Source organism: Rana temporaria, chromosome 4 (assembly GCF_905171775.1).
Source record: "Rana temporaria chromosome 4, aRanTem1.1, whole genome shotgun sequence".
NCBI lineage: Eukaryota > Metazoa > Chordata > Amphibia > Anura > Ranidae > Rana > Rana temporaria.
This window is the reverse complement of record NC_053492.1, coordinates 51,863,739-51,881,237: the sequence shown is the minus strand read 5'-3', so window position 1 is coordinate 51,881,237 and position 17,499 is coordinate 51,863,739. Positions and strand designations below refer to the sequence as shown.

The 17,499-nt window shown below is 43.8% G+C and overlaps 1 protein-coding gene across 12 annotated transcripts in view; it reads right to left on the bottom strand.

Annotated features, from left to right (window-relative positions):
* The window catches only part of OTOF (otoferlin), a 465,027-nt gene that overhangs the window by 273,284 nt on the left and 174,244 nt on the right, over nucleotides 1–17,499 (bottom strand). For all 12 annotated transcript variants that reach the window (XM_040348386.1, XM_040348390.1, XM_040348393.1 and 9 more), the window contains exon 5: nucleotides 5,264–5,481. In XM_040348386.1, coding sequence (XP_040204320.1) covers nucleotides 5,264–5,481 — 218 coding nt within the window. The remainder of the gene's footprint in view (nucleotides 1–5,263; nucleotides 5,482–17,499) is intronic.

Sequence of the window (17,499 nt, the reverse complement as noted above, 5' to 3'; positions counted from 1 at the left end):
AAGAAAGCACTTGTTTAACTAATCTTTTTTTTTTTATAATTCTCTTTTAAGGGGGTGTGGCAGGGTGTGTCCTATACCTACCTACTTTTGCTAGTAGGTGTCCCTCCTTCCCATCTCAAAAAGTTGGGAGGTATGAGTAGGCCAGTTTTTCTTCAAAGTAGTGGTAAACCCTTATACATAACCAGTAAAGTGACTGGCCTCCTACATAAGTTGTACCTGTATATCTGAGTCTTCTCTTCTCTACATCCGTTCAAAGTGCTGAATATATAAAGATTATCTGAGCTGTTCAAAAACAGGGGGTGAAGAGATGAAATTACACTCTGCAGAGATCAGGGGAGCTCTAAGAGCTGATTGGAAGGAAGGGACACACCCTTCTTCACACAGCACACAGGTACAGCGCTGAGGCTGTCAATAACAGACTGTGTGCTGGAGCTCCCTCCCTTGTCACCTTTTTTTCTCTTGGTGTCGGGAAAACTTGGCAGAAGAGATAGCAAAGAAACAAAGCAGAAGACAGAAATGACACTTGGGGCCAGATTCACATACAAAAGCGTTACGCTGCGGCGGCGTAACGTATCCCATTTACGTTACACCGCCGCAAGTTTACAGAGTAAGTGCTTGATTCACAAAGCACTTACCTGTAAACTTGCGGCGGCGTAGCGCAAATCCGCCCGGCGCAAGCCCGCCTAATTCAAATGGGGCGGGGACCATTTAAATTAGGCGCGTTCCCATGCCGAACGTACTGCGCATGCTCCGTCTCTAAAATTTCCCGACGTGCATTGCGCTAAATGACGTCGCAAGGACGTCATTGGTTTCGACGTTAACGTAAATGGCGTCCAGCACCATTCACGGATGACTTACGCAAACAAAGTGAAATTTAAAAATTTGACGCGGGAACGACGGCCATACTTAACATTGGTTAAACCACCTAGCGGGCATGCTTAGTTTTACGCGACGCATCTCTACGGAAACAATGTAAATTTAGATCGACGGGCAAAGCGGACGTTCGTGAATCGGCGTAACTAGTCATTTGCATATTCTATGCCGACCGCAATGGAATCACCACCTAGCGGCCGGCCTAGAATTGCAGCCTAAGATCCGACGGTGTAACACAGTTACACCTGTCGGATCTTAGGGCTATCTATGCGTAACCTGATTCTATGATTCAGGCGCATAGATACGACAATCGTATCTCAGAGATACGACGGCGTATCAGGAGATACGCCGTCGTATCTCTTTTGTGAATCTGGCCCTTAGTGCTCTAGATTGGGAAAAGTACACGCTACAAAGGGATATGCTTTGTTCATATTTCATGTCTGAGGTTTGCAACCACTTTAATGTGGTTTAGAAATATTCATTTGTTCTGATTTTCTATAAGTACAAAAACAGAAAACTAGACTGCAATGAAGAATGTTCTGTGCAAGAGAAAATGCATTGCTTGCAATTTCTATTATCACAGTTGTGTTAAAATAATATATATCTAAGCCCATTTTTCAGATAAAAGTAAAGAATGGTTTAAGCCCCACATTTTTTTATTTTCCATTAGGGAGCCCACTCCCCTCCCCCTCCCTCTTTAGGGCTAAACATACAGAAAACAATATATAATACAATTGAAAACATACATCCATGAAATATGGAAGTTAATAAATAGTGCTAAATGAAACTGTATACCATCTGCAGATATTTTTTTTTACATTTAGTATAGCTATGTATAATAAGAAAAATACGAAAAAATTGTGAAATCATCTGATTAATAGTCTTAATATGCATTTTCACATAACACCTAGATCTATGAAATCTACAATCATATAAAATGTTACACAATATAATCATAAAAAAATCACAGGGGTTTTATGTTAATAATGCCTTTATTGTTTCCTACATGTTTAGCACTGGAGAAGGGGAAGGTTTTTCCTTTGAAACTCATTAGCTTTTTTTAATCAATTAACATTTTAGCCAATCGGCAATCCATCTGATGCCTGTCTGCTATAGTAAGGACCAAGGCTTCCCAATATTCCCTATCCTCATCTCTCCTCTTCATTTCCTTTTCATACTTTTCTACTTTCTAATTCATATATAAAGTACACCCACACGTCTTATATAGGTAGCCTATGCATGATGTAGTACTTGGACTCAGTGGCGTACTAAGTGGGCCGCACCGGGGTGCCACACACTGTGGGGGTGTCAGGCCGTGACTGAAGCGGTGACAGCGCCAGCGTCGTGGACTCGGAGTGACTTGGGCAGCCCGCTATACAAGAGGAGGAGGGCCGCTGCTGCCATCCATCCCCTCCTCTCACGGCCACGGGCTGTGAGCGGTCTGACGTCAACACAGGCACAGCCGAGTGAAGCCGCCTTCACTGTATACATATCTACATAAGTACTATTTATTGTATACTAACGTAACTATTCACTCTAAAGCCCCATACACACGATCTGACTTTTTGACAACAAACTTCAAAATGAGTAGGTTTTCCAAAAAATCCGAACGTGTGTACACTCCATCGGACAAACTTTTTCGGTTTTCATCGGACAAAGGTTCGCTCTGCAAACGGACAAGCTTTTCGGCAACAAAAGTCCTACGGTGCAAAGTCCTATCGTGTGTACAGAAACCCATCAGACTTTAGTCCAAAGTACAAACACGCATGCCCAGAACCAATGTTAAAATCGACCAACAATAGCAGAAGTTGACCAAAGGGTGGCAGTAAAGAGCAGAAAAGAGCAGAAAAATCACGTGATTTGGGGAAAGTTTGCAGAAAAAGTCCTGCCGTGTGCATGCTATGGGTGTTCCCGGCCAACGCAATTCAAACAAAAATCCATGCCCAGAATGCCCAGAACCAATGTTAAAATCAACCAACAATAGCAGAAGTTGACCAAAGGGTGGCGGTAAAGAGCAGAAAAAGAGCAGAAAAATCACGTGATTTTGGGAAAGTTTGCGGAAAAAGTCCTGCCGTGTGCATGCTATGGGTGTTCCCGGCCAACGCCCTTCAAACAAAAATCCACGGAAAAGTTTGTTTGAAGTCCTACCGTGTGTATGGGGCTTAAGTTAGTGTCCTATTTTGGCATGAGTGTGGGCAGGCGCAGTCTACTTTCTCCACAGCAGGTTGTGCTCAACCACATATATACAATGCTCCAACCAGGAGAGGTTGAAAAGACAGAGGGGGCTCAAAGAATAACAATATGTATCATGTATCAAAAGATGTAAGAAACTTTATTGTGATCAAAAGCATGGTGGGTGGACAATAAATTAAGGAACTCAAATTACATGGTCTGGTCGGTAAGTCCAAGCAGACCAGTAGTTAGCCACAAATGACAAGGACATACATGACACAAAAACATGTAACAAAAGGACCGTCCGGACGGCAGGTAATTAAAGGCAAGTCATCTCCTCCCGGGAAATCCTATGGTAACAGATGAGCTGTATAGAGAGCAGACCCACATCCAAACCCTCCTGGAGGCTCGAGCCTATGAAGCAAGAAGTAGGACAGTGGGAAGGGCTGGGGGCGGTATCTATTGGCTTACTGGATGCGGGGAGCCGGGAGGTGGTGGGGAGTAATGGGGAACAAAGTCCATCAAATATCTCCTCCAAAGGTCCACAGCTATGCTCGTGCAACAATAGCGCCAATCATATAATGCCCAGCACCTACATTGTTCCATCAAATATCTCCTCCAAAAGTCCACAGCTATGCTCGTGCAACAATAGTGGCAATCATGGAATGCCCAGCACCTACAGCGTTCCATCAAATATCTCCTCCAAAAGTCCACAGCTATGCTCGTGCAACAATAGTGGCAATCATGGAATGCCCAGCACCTACATTGTTCCATCAAATATCTCCTCCAAAAGTCCACAGCTATGCTCGTGCAACAATAGCGCCAATCATGAAATGCCTAGCACCTACAGCGTTGTCCACCCACCATGTTTTTAATCAGAATAAAGTTTCTTACATCTTTTGATACATGATGCATATTGTTATTCTTTGAGCCCCCTCTCTCTTTTCAACCTCTCCAGGTTGGAGCATTGTATATATGCAGTTAGGGGTTAAATAACCATTCTTATCTTGAGATCTGCATGGTCCACTACAAGCTTCGGTTGCAATACTTTTTTCTGCGCTCACCTGCATAAGCAGTGCAAAGGGAGAGGAAGTTGAGAGGCATATGCTTCCTCTATGGTTACCTGGGTCACTGGGGGAGATATCCAATTGGATGCTCCCGCCCCATGTGACCCTGGTGGCCATCTTGGGTCAGAAAAAGTCTATTTAAGACCCTGGCTCTTGGGCTTGGCACAAATTTTGCATGAGGGTAGTATAGGGACAAGTCATTCATCTGACTGGGACAGTATTAGTGGTAGGAAGAGGTTCCAGATGAGTAGGGAGAGAGCACAGACACACAAACCTTCCTGGAAGCCTCCCAATTTGGGCACAGACCGGCCAGTCTGCATTCTAGATGCTTTCAGCACATCTGAGACCTGCTGTACACTGTTCTCTACAACATTCTGTGAGTGAACCCGGACTGGTTGTCTTCCCAATAGGTAATTGTGCTTGTTTGGACTTTAATCACAATACAGTTCTATTACCGCATCTGGAGTGTTTTCTACCGCCGCACCATGCTGCACCTCCCCACGTGAGCATGTACTTTACTTTTGGCAATTTTCCAATAAACACTTAATAAACAAAAAAATAGCTATATAATTTATAACATTGATTTAAATTGTCAACGTGATGGGCTTCAGTTGCCGAGTCTGTATACAGGTAATAACAATAAATCCAGCAATCTGAGCAGTAGTTGGGCACTGCTTGTCATAATTTTGGGGGTTACTAGAAATCCCAAGACAAATATAGTCACTAGTATAGCCACAACACTTGTAAAAAAACACACTGAGGAAAACCACCCTTATGAGCTCTAATAATCACAAATACAAACAAACAATAAGTTTGGTATATATTTAAAGACTGCGGCAGGAACTATGCAGATTATTCCATAAATCTCGAGTTGCACATCACATATAGAACCAGATGTTTATAGCCCAGATAGACCCTACCATTTTAAAGCCATTACAGTGGTTTCAGAATTATTGAGTTGCGGGCTACAGTATGTTAGTGGACTCTTCTCCAACAAGACAAGGTTGAACATAGATACGTGGGTAGAAGGTTATAGCCTACCATGAGTTCTGATTTAAGACGAGAAGGGTTGAAGGAAAGTTTCAACTAGGCATGCAATACCATCCTTAAAAGTATGCCAGGAACAATAGGGGGAAAAGAAGAATTGTTACCTTCGGAATGTCCTCTCCCCAGAGTGCAGACTTTGGTGTGACCGGCCTGGTGACGTGGCAGAATTTTGGCTATGCCCAGAAAGCAAGCTGTCCGTCTCTAAGTGATAGTTGATGTCAAGTTCAGACTGTATGTTTGTGTTGCCCAAAAACTCGCCATCGTTCCAGGCACCCACGGACCCATCCATGGTCTGATACCTGAGCTCGATACTGACACTGGTCTGAAAAGTAACAAATGACAATAAAACATTAAAATTGATGTAAACCCTCCCCTATACCCAGTGAAGTGAATAGCCTCAGAGGATACACAGAGATTAAACAAATCTCCCTACATAAATTTTACATGTGTATCTACTGTCTTCAGCTTTCTGCTTTCTTTAGAAAGTGCACTTCGTGTTAGAAGTCTTTCTTCCTGTTTCAGGAGTCGGAATGGAGTCTGGGCATGCACTGTGGGGGTTATTTACTAAAGGCAACTCCACTTTGCACCACAAGTGCAAAGTGCAATCGCTGTAGATCCAAGGGAAAATAAAAAACAGCATTTTAGCTTGCACATGATTGGATAATAAAATCAGCAGAGCTTCCCCCCATTTCAGATCTTTCCCTCAGATTTACAGCGACTGCACTTCCAAGTGCACTTTCAGTGCAATTTCAAGTGCACTTTGCACTTGTAGTTTGCCCTTGTAGTGCAAAGTGGATTTGCCTTTCGTAAATAAACCCCTGTAGGTGAGCTGATTGTAGAAAAGGCACACAGAGGAATGAAGAAACTAGCAGAGTTGCAGTGTGAATAGGCCAGCTCTCTGCTAATCTATTTACATCACCCTCCCCAACACAAATTTCCAGCTCCTTTTATCTCCAGTGTCTGAGAACTTGTCAGAAGTTATCATGCTGATAACAGAGGAACGGAGCAGCAGAAAGACACGGAACTTAGTGCTTTGGAGAGACATAAGTAAACACTACAGCTATATGTACCCAGGTCAGATTTCATGAATGGGGTTAACCCCTCTAAGATAAAGAAACATTACCAGCTAGGTTTCTGTCTAGTTAGACTTCAGACCTTTGCAGTGAAGTGAAGGGTTTGTCAAACCACACTTAGTAACATAGGCCTGTTAAATCCTACCTGATCAAAGGTCATTGAATCCTAGATGCTCAAACCAAATTTAGCACCTTCGTCCATAAGCTTGAAAATAACTCTAATTTGCAGACTAAATATTAGATTTTACAATAGGCAAAAATAAAAAATAAAACATACAAAACTAGTTTAAACATTCTGTAATGCTTTCTAACTCATTCTCTATGCTCAAACGGATGGGGGCCCAGTGTTCTCTTCAGGCTGGCGTGTAAACAACCTAAGAATATTGGCTATCACAGTGATCACATATGTGAGAACCAGCGCTGATTGGCCTGTGTGGTCTCAGAACTAGGAGCATGCACATTTATTGGTTCATGATGGGTTTAAGAGAAAAATAAAGAATTATTAAACCCCAACATAAAACATTCCCTATCCTATTAGAGAATGTCCCTAGCGTGCATGGTGCTATAATACTTACCTTATTAGCGTGAAAAGTCAATGCAGTGTGCCTGTCCAATCGGCTTCCTTCAGCTGTTTTGGCTTTCTGAACCCACACCGTATGTATTTCTTATCCTGGGGTGACAAAGCTGCACCTTTAGAAGATTAGGGAGGTTTGCCACCCTAGCACTGAAAGTCAAAAAAATGCTAGGATCACCAGGGAAGAATATTATAATTGAAGAAAAGAAGAAGCAAACTTTGATGCCATCACAAAAGTGAAGAATAAGTGGTTGGTTGTGGTCGGGTGGGGGGGTCCCACCATCACTGATGGCGTTATTTTCTTTATTTTATATTATGGGGAGTGTAACAGGAGGAGCATGAACTCACAAACGTTATACGGCAACACCCAACACTCCCAAGTGGACAGGAACAGTCAGGAATTATGGAAGTTATATCTTTTGGGAATATGCAAGTCCTACAAAAAATTAGGAACTGACTCAGCCCACCAGTGTCCACCTACAACTCAAATATCACCTTTAAATGATAGAAAAATGGATGAAACCAATCTGCAATGTGTGAACTTCTCACCTTCTTCAAAGTGTAATATAAAGATATTCTGCTGTCTATGCCCTGCTGAGGTTTCCACTCACTTTTTGTTCTGAAGACTCCACAGGAAATAAAAGGAAATAGGTCTTAGGTAGGCCATAGCATCAGCAATTTTGCTGTGGTTTCAGGAAAGAAAATAGCTAGATTCCCCCATCAAAACATTCAGGCCGCGTACACACGGTCGATCCATCCGATGAGAATGGTCCGACGGACCGTTTTCATCGGTCTACCGCTGAAGCGGCCTGATGGTCTGATGTGCTTACACACCATCAGTTCAAAATCCGATCAGGTCAGAACGCAGTGACGTAAAACACACGATGTGCTGAAAAAAACGAAGTTCAATGCTTCCAAGCATGCGTCGACTTGATTCTGAGCATGCGCGGGTTTTGAACCGATGCTTTTGTGTACTAACCATCGGTTTGGACCTATCGGTCAGCGGTCCATCGGTTCGATTTTAAAGTTCTCTAATTTTTGTCCGAAGGACAAAAGACCGATGGGGCGTACACACGGATGGTTTGGACCGATGAAACTGAACTTCGGTTCATTTTCATAGTTTAGGACCGATGGTGTGTTAGTGTTGATGGGGAATTCCTCCCGTGGAGCTATTGTGTTCTCTTGGCGTAGGAGTCGTCTTTGCCCTGAGAACACAATGATTATGCTAGTGGCTATAGCCGCTGGCAATAATCGCATGCAAGAAATCCGACATGCTGGTTGTACCCAAGTTTATTGATGGATTGACTTGGGTACAATCAGCCTGCCCATAGATGGATCGAATCTCATCTGGTCCCTGTTGAACTGGCTGAGATTTGAACCATCTATGGATGGCTTTAGAGAGCAGTCATAGGAACAGGTGCCCACTTTCAGGAGTTCACCTCTTGCTTGATGACAGCTCACATTTTTTGGATTTCCTCTTATGTCGCATACACACAGTCGGAATTTCGGTTGGGAGCTTTTCATCGGATATTCCTGACCGTGTGTATGCCCCATCAGACTTTTTCCATCGGAATTTCCGACGGACTTAGATAGAGAGCAGGTTCTCAATTTTTCCAACGGAAAAAATTCCTATCGGAAAATACATTCGTCTGTATGGAATTCCGACGGGAAATAAAACACGCATGCTCGGAAACAATTTGATGCATGCTCGAAAGCATTGAACTTCTTTTTCTCACCTCGTCGTAGTGTTGTACGTCACCGCGTTCTTAACGCTCGAGAGTTCAGAGAACTTTTGTGTGACCGTGTGTATGCAAGCCAAGCTTGAGTGGAATTCCGTTGGAAAAACCTTCCAACTTTTTTCCGATGAAAATTCCGCTTGTGTGTACAGGGCATTACTTTCAGTCATGGTGACAATGGTCACTACTTGCCAGGACAAGTAAGGTAAATCTCACTTGCAAGGATACAGACAGCGATAAAAACATTAAAAGGGGTAAAAATGCCTCCCTAATCTAAAATGCCTTTACATACACTTTTTTTGTAAAAGCTTTTCTACTAATTTTGAAAAAAAGAAAGGGGCACAAACTTCATAAGGCCTCATCCACATAGGGAGGGCCTGATGGGATGATGACAATGCAACAATAATAATACTACAATTTGGATCTGCAAGATAAGGAGTTTTCTAATCCCGTGTACACACGATCGAATTTCTAATGGAATAAAATCCGATACATTTTTTCAGCGCAATTTCGATGAAGCTGACTTTCATCAGTCTTGCATACACACTATGGCCCGGATTCACGTAGCGTAAGTGCACATATGCGCCGTCGTATCTATGCACCTGACTCTGAAAGCAAGATACACCTGAAAATAGGCTTCATCCGACCGACATACGTTTCCTACGCCGTCGTATCGTGGGCGCATATTTACGCTGGCTGCAAGGGGCGCTCCCATTGATTTACGATTCGAATATGCAAATGAGTGAGATACGCCGATTCACGAACGTACTTGCGCCCGGCGCATTAATATACGCGGTTTACGTAAGTCGTACGTCTGGCGTAAAGTTATTCCCCATCTATGAGGCGCAACTCATGCAAAGGTATGGACCAGGGAACATCCGTCGTATTTTATGTCGTTTACGTAGTATTACGTGAATAGGGCTGGGCGTAGGTTACGTTCAAGTCATAGGCAGTGATTCAACGTAACTTAGACAGTTGTTTCGACGTGATTCTGAGCATGCGCACTGGGATGCGTCCACGGGACGGCGCATGCCCTGTACGTTAATCGTACCTTTATGAGGCTCAGTCCATCATTTACATGGGGTCACGCCTCATTAGCATGGCTCAGGCCCACTGATACTTACGACGAGTTATGCCGAGGGAACCCAGCGTAGATTTGGGAGCAAGTGCTTTGTGAATACTGTGTTCGCCGCTCTGCGCTATGTCGGCGTAGCGTATATTCGATACGCTACGCCGGCATAACTATGCGCTGCTGTATGTGAATTCGGGCCTATCAGACTAAATTCTGACCGTGCCAAAACACGGTGACGTAAAACACTACGACGAGCCGAGAAAAATGAAGTTCAATGCTTGCGGGCATGCGTCGACTTGATTCTGAGCTCGCATGGATTTTTCTCCGATGGAGTTCCACACAGACGATCGGTTTTTTATCCATCGGAAAAATTTAAAACATGTTCTATTTTTTTACACCAGTGGAAAAAAGACCGATAGGGCCCACACGAGATCGGTTTGTCCAATGAAAAAAGTCCATCGTGCTGTTTTCATCGGATAAACTGATCGTGTGTACACGGCATAAGTCTTTTTAAGTGCAGCAAGCTCTCTACAGTATTTCACTCCCTATGAGAGATTTTGTGTAACGGTATTGAAACTGGGGAAATCGGAGGGAGCTCCCAGTATCCCACATCAGCTGTAAATGATTATTGAATGGTAATTAAGGAGCCAGTATCACTGACATGGGGGTGAATGTTGTATAACTGAGGTTTCGCTGTAGAAGATGAGCTATGTAGACATATAATAGGTTTTGACATTTGAAAGTCTGTAGGCGTTGATGGGTTATCCAACCATGATGCTCCAACAGTAATGAAGGCCTTCACATACCCTTTTAACAGACTCTCACAACTTTATACTGGCATACTGAAAGAACTTGATATTGGCAAAGTTCATTTTCTCCAGACAATTTACTCTGACAATGACAAGTTCGGAGTTTTGTCTAAGCTCTGAACTCTTCTGACATCCATTTAACGACATGCTATTTTTAAACACTTTTTGTACACTTAGAAAACTGTCTCAATTTGAAGTGGAGAATATAAGTGGATAATACGAGATCAGACAAGTCAAATGGTCTGCAACATCAACATTTTACAAAGAGAATGTCTACACAGGCAGTTGAAGCTTATGAAGGAATGGGGCAATTATATTCCATAGAGTGCTATTAAAACTCTGCACAAGACACTTTTGTTAAAAAAAAAAATCTGAAGACAGGACAATTAAATATTGTATTTGAAGAAAGTTGATTCTTAAGCGATTTGCTTAGTGAACTCAAAGTTACTGAAAGTGACCCTGTCATTAGTATAGCATATTCCAAGCAGTGATATCATGTAAAAGAACATGTCAAACTTTCCTGTCATGCTACTGTGTCCACACTTCACTGTCTTGGAAAGATATAGCTTCCTCTGCACTTCAACACTCCCAAGCACATGGGATAGCATGTCCCCTTCTTTCCACCGGCTGCTGAATCACTGCAAAGTACACATGGTGCCATAGTGCCCAGTGGAGTTGTGCTATGCCATGTTAGAGAGCAGGGGAAACTCAGCGGATTAGTGGTACTGGTTACTTCTGCTAACTGGGTTAAATTCTGCTTGCATGTTCTTCACGAACCCTGGTTCCTCCTGTACTCCAAAGACATGAAGGTAGGTTAATTGGTTACTAATTAAACTAGGGTGACCAGACATCCCTGGTTTCCGGGGATAGTCCCCCAGAATGAGAACACTGCCCCCGAACCAAGTCTGTCCCTGGTTTTGTCCCCGGATTGGATTTGAACAGGGGCTGTGGCAATTTCAAAGACAGTCAGTGCAGAATTAAAAAGAAAAATCTGAATTACACACCCCCACTCCGCTGCTCCTACTAGCTTAGGGGTGTGTGGTTTTTTTCCCATTATCTATGCTCCTTTCTGATGATCATGTGCTGGTTGGAGCAGAGGGAATATATCTTCAGTTTTGGGTGCATGCCAATTCAGCTCCGCTCGCATGTTCTTAACCACTTCCTTACTGGGCACTTAAACCCCCTTCCTGCCCAGAGGACTTTTTGCGATTCGGCACTGCGTCGCTTTAACTGACAATTGCGCGGTCGTGCGACGTGTCTCCCAAACAAAATTGACGTCCTTTTTTTCCCACAAATAGAGCTTTCTTTTGGTGGTATTTGATCACCTCTGCGGTTTTTATTTTTTGCGCTATAAACAAAAATAGAGCGACAATTTTGAAAAAAATTTACTTGTTGCTATAATTAATAGCTCAATTTTTTTTTTATCCTCAGTCTAGGCCGATACGTATTCTACATATTTTTAGTAAAAAAAAAAAAAATCGCAATAAGCGACTGGTTTGCGCAAAAGTTATAGCGCCTACAAAATAAGGGACAGAATTATTATTTTTTACTAGTAATGGCGGCGATCTGCGATTTTTATTGCGACTGCGACAATATGGCGGACACATCGGACACTTGACACCATTCACATTTATACTGCAATCAGTGCTATAAATATGCACTAATTACTGTATAAATGTGACTGGCAGGGAAGGGGTTAACACTAGGGAGTGAGGAAGGGGTTAAATGTATTTCCTATATAGTGTTCTAACTGTGGGGGAAGGGGGGTGACTGGGGGAGGTGAATACACAGATCCGTCTCCTCCTCTCCCTGACAGCACCGCTGTCTGTGAGAGCCGGCAATGAGAAATGATCTCATATGTAAACATATGAGATCATCTCTCATTGGCCGCACAGATCGCCTAGAAAACGGCCACTCCGATTGGCCGTTCACGGCGATCTGTGATTGGCTGTGTCCAAGGGACACGGCCAGCACAGAAGTTCCCTGCTGCGCGCTCGGGAGCGCGCGCGGGGAACGCGGAAAGGGGCGGACGTCAAATGACGGCGCCCCAGAGAAGTAGAACCACCCTGCGGCCGTATATAGTCGTACGGCCGTCGGGAAGTGGTTAAGTCCCCGCCAGTCGCCTACCTGCTTATCTCCTTGACTTCCCTGGTGGAGTGATCTTCCTCCGCTCCCCACCCAGTAGTAGTCAGGGCCCGAAGAGTAAGACTTGACAGGCTGTGAGGCAGGCGGCGATGGGCAGAGAGTCACTGATTGCCGCCATTACTAGTAAAAAAAAAAATATGTCCCGGATTTTATTTTAAAAATCTGGTCACCTTAATCTAAACTGACCCTAATATAGGTGTGTGTGTACCCATGTGAGTTAGGGGACCTAGGATTGTAAGCTTCTTAAAGCGGGAGTTCACCCGGAAAAAAAAAATTAACATCAGATTGGGCCTAATTACGGGAAGCAGAATCGGGTGTTTTGTTTAAAATCAATGCAGTACTTACCGTTTTAGAGATAGATGTTCTCCGCCGCTTCCGGGTATGGTCTTCGGGACTGGGCGTTCCTATTTGATGCACAGCCTTCCGACGGTCGCATACAGCGCGTCACGAGTTGCCGAACGTCGGTGCGGCTCTATACGGCGCCTGCGCACCGACGTTCGGCTACTTTCGGAAACTGGTGACGCGCTGCATGCGACGGCAGGAAGGCTGTCAATCAAATAGAAATGCCCAGTCCTGCAGCCCATACCCGGAAGCCACGGAGTACATTGATCTCTAAAACGGTAAGTACTGCATTGATTTTAAACAAAACACCCGATTCTGCTTCCCGTAATTAGGCCCAATCTAATGTTAAAAATAGATTTTTTGGGTGAACCTCCACTTTAAGGGCAGGGACTTCTGTGAATGTACAGTATGTAATGCGCTGGGTGGAATTTTTGGTGCTATAAATGCTTGTAATAAATACTGTATGTAGCATCTGCTGGTTAGCCCCAACCAGGAGTGTATTAGTGTGAGCCAAGAGAGCTGGAGGAGTTGCCATAGTCCCCCCTGTGAGAGTGAGGTGTTTTTAAGTGGCCAAGACCTGTGGGCTGTGTGCAGATCCAGTGTGTGCCTAAAGCCCTGGAGGGAAGGGCTCAGGGGTGGTCATTGCTGCACCAGAACTGTGCTGATGTAAGCTGGCATCCTGGCAAGATACTGATAAGAGACTATGGGGTTGATTTACTGAAACTGGAAAGTGCAAAATCTAGTGCACCAGTGCATGGTAGCCAATCAGCTTCAAACTTCAGCTTTGACAAAAAAAACTGAACGGTGCTTGGTTTCTATGCAGAGCTGCACCAGATGTGTTGCTGTGATGGGCATTACAGTCTGCAGGAGATACTGACCGAGAGAATACAGCTTTTGTTCCAGTTTCCAGCTGTTTTGGTATTCTACTGTTCCACTGTCATGCTACCACATGAGACTACGGCCCTGTAAACACGGTCAGTCAAAACCGATGAAAACGGACGGAAGGTCAGTTTCATTGGTCCAAACAGATCGTGTGTGGGCCCCATCGGTCAGTTATCCTTGGGTCAAAAATTTTAGAACTTTAAAATTGAACCGATGGACGCCTAACCGATAGGTCAAAAAAGACGGTTAGTATGCAAAAGCATTGGTTAAAAGCATGCGCATGCTCAGAATCAAGTTGACGCATACTTGGAAGCATTGAACTTTATTTTTCTCAGCACTATGTTGTGTTTTACGTCACCGTGTTGGACTCGATCATTTTTTTTAACTGATCTGACTCCACTTAGGAACTACAGCTTTGTTCCTATACATAATGATCAGAGTGTAGAAGTGTGCCATCCAGGCCTGGAATGTTCTCAGGAAGACTTCACTACTACTACTGCAGTGGTGTGAGGCCTGTTGGCCATTTTAAAGTGTTTAGTTGATTGTTGTTACCAGTATTGGTGTCCGCAGGGGCATTCTGCCAGGAGTGCACTATGCTATTACTCAATTTTCTCTGCTAATTTGTGGAGAGAGCATTCCACTGAAAGTAAACAAGTGCCTCCAAGCTGTCAGAAATTAGCTAGTATTCCACAAGACAGTAGCTAAGTAGGGCCTATATAAACTGTACTAATATTGCCAAAAGTATTTGTATCGCCATCCGTGACCTTACTTGTATACCGTTTAAGGCTGCATTCACACATCAGCATTTTGAATTGTGGGCAGATTTGCTGTGAATCTGCCTGCGATTTGAAAGTGCGTATGTGTGAATGACAAATCACGGGACTTGTATTTGAGATGCCATTCATTAGAATGACACCTCAAATCTCTGGTGCAGGGCAGGAAGACCCAAACAAAGTAGTGGCTCCTCTGGGGAAAGTGCTACAAATAATAATAATATAAATAATAATAGCTGTACTGCCTGTAACTCTTCAAGACAGCAAAAGCTGCACTGATATGCAGCACTGATCGGCACTCATAGGTGAAACTGATGGGCACTGGTAGGCAGCACTGATGGGCACTGATAGGTGACAGGTGACACTGGTGAGAAGGCACTGATGGGCACTTATTGGCATCACTGATGGGCACTGATTTGCAGCACTGGTGGGCACTGATTGGCAGCACTGCTAAGCACTGTTGGGACTGCACTGATAATCAGCACCCTTTAACACAAGCTGGTTATCGTCTCTCCTCATGCTGTCAGCATGAAGAAAGAAATGCCGATAACTGGCTTATGTTTATATCCGTGATAAGCTGGCATTGAACACAGCTGATAACGTGGTAAAAGGCCGCTGTGATAGGCCTTTTACCCTGATCTGTGGTTAGCGGAGTTCGAAGCACTCATCGATCACAAAGCTCGCCACCCACGCTCAGAAAGGGGGTGCACAGACAGCACTTTCATGGGAGGACATTGATAGGCGCCCTTCTGACAAAGTAAGCTCATGCTGTAGCCGTCATTCGTCTATAGGGAATAGTGATCACGTTGTTGTTTGCACTTTGCAAAGGCTTACTTTTACTATTCTAATTGTGAATTTGTCATTTATGATCAAAATTTTATTTAGCACCTAGTGCTCACCTAGAGTTGTATATCATTTTTCAGTACTGTGTAATTTACACAGAAAAGTGTATAGAGCAGCAAGGGAGACACCACATTTATAGGAACACCTGTGGCGCAGTATACACATTTGTCTGAGCTACCTCCGCTGCCCGTCCCAGTAGGTGCACCTTCGACTCCAGTCACCTTGGCTCAGTGATAGTTGGACTGAAGATACAGCTTGCAGAGAACAAGAGGTAGACTTACTTTTCTTTTAATGTAGTTTTGGCTGTTACCGCTGCAGAACATACATTTTTGGACAGTGATAAATTCTGTGTGGGTTGTTATGGCAACTAGAAAATATTATATTTAGAACTATATAGAAATAAGAGAAAAAAATTGAACTCGTCAGTTTTCAGCCCCAAGAAAATGTTAGCTTCCAATATATAAAATATTTATCTCTAGTGCAGACCATCTCAAATCCTTGAGAACGCTATTGTTGCTGATATAATAGATCTGGATTATGAAACCCAAAAAATAAATAAAAAAAAGCTTGCAGACAAAGAACAAAATTCTTAATATCAGTCACCTGTACTTTCCTGTAGAGCAGGACATTGTGCTTTCCTCCAGGTTCTTTTATGCAGTTTGAGGAATGGGGGCCACAATGAAGATCATCTTTAAGGGTGCTGTCACTGGTGGCAACCTGCCAGCCTGGTCCTTCAATTCCTGGACCAGCACAATGTCACTGAGGAAGTGACACCCATTAAAGGGACACTAAAGCTTTGATTTTTTTTGTTTAAATAACAAAAATTTCATACTTACCTTCACTGTGCAGCTCGATCCTGGCGTGGCCCCGATCCTGCTGTTCTGGGGTCCCTCGGTGGCTGTCTCTGCTCCTCCCTGCAAGAACTTTCCACCTTCATGGGAGCTCTCTCCAATGGGGGTTAGTTCTTGCGTGCGCGCTCTCGTGATACAGCCGGTATCAATCGGCCCCGCCCCCGGCACACCACATCATTGGTTTGATTGACAGCAGCGGGAGCCAATGCTATCAATCAACCAATGAATGAGCCGAGAAGACAGCGTGTTCGCGTTGCGGGACTTTCGAGGGGTCAGGTAAGTAAACGGGGGGGGGGGGGCTGAGGAGCTGCTAATACTAAGATGTTTTTTCACTGTGAAAAAACATGTACCTGTACAACCCCTTTAAGGGAAGTGGTTGATTGTGTCCCTAGCAATAATTAAAATCAACCATCTAAGATCTCTCTTTGGGAGATAGCACTTATTACCAAAAGTATTGGGACGCCTGGCTTTACACGCAGATGAACTTTAATGGCATCCCAGTCTTAGTCCGTAGGGTTCAATATTGAGTTGGCCCACCCTTTGCAGCTACTGTATAACAGCTTCAACTCTTCTGGGAAGGCTGTCCACAAAGTTTAGGAGTGTCTATGGGAATGTTTGACCATTCTTCCAGAAGCAGATTTGTGAGGTCAGGCACTGATGTTAGACAAGAAGGCCTGGCTCTAAATTATCCCAAAGGAGTTCTATCGGGTTGAGGTCCATAAAGACATGGATGAGCAAGTTTGGGGTGGAGGAACTTGACTGTCCTGACCTCAACCCAATAGAACACTTTTAGGGTGAATTAGAGCGAAGACTTCGAGCCAGGCCTTCTTGTCCTACATCAGTGCCTGACCTCACAAATGCTCTTCTGGAAGAATGGTCAAACACTCCCATAGACACTCCTAAACCTTGTGGACAGCCTTCCCAGAAGAGGTGAAGCTGTTATAGCTGCAAAGGGTGGGTCAACTCAATATTGAACCCTACGGACTAAGACTGGGATGCCATTGAAGTACATGTGGTGTAAAGGCAGGCATTCCAATACTTTTGGTAATATAGTGTATGTTGTCTAGAAGAGGTGCCTGAATTACATGACTGGCTGAACAGACAGCTGCCACAATCTCTTCTATACATATATTAGGCTAGTAGAAATTGTCTTAAACTTAATCTAGGGGTTTGTTCAACTGTTATTTTTTGCACAATCTTAGTATTTGACAGAATGATTTAGTATTACAGCTAATTGCTC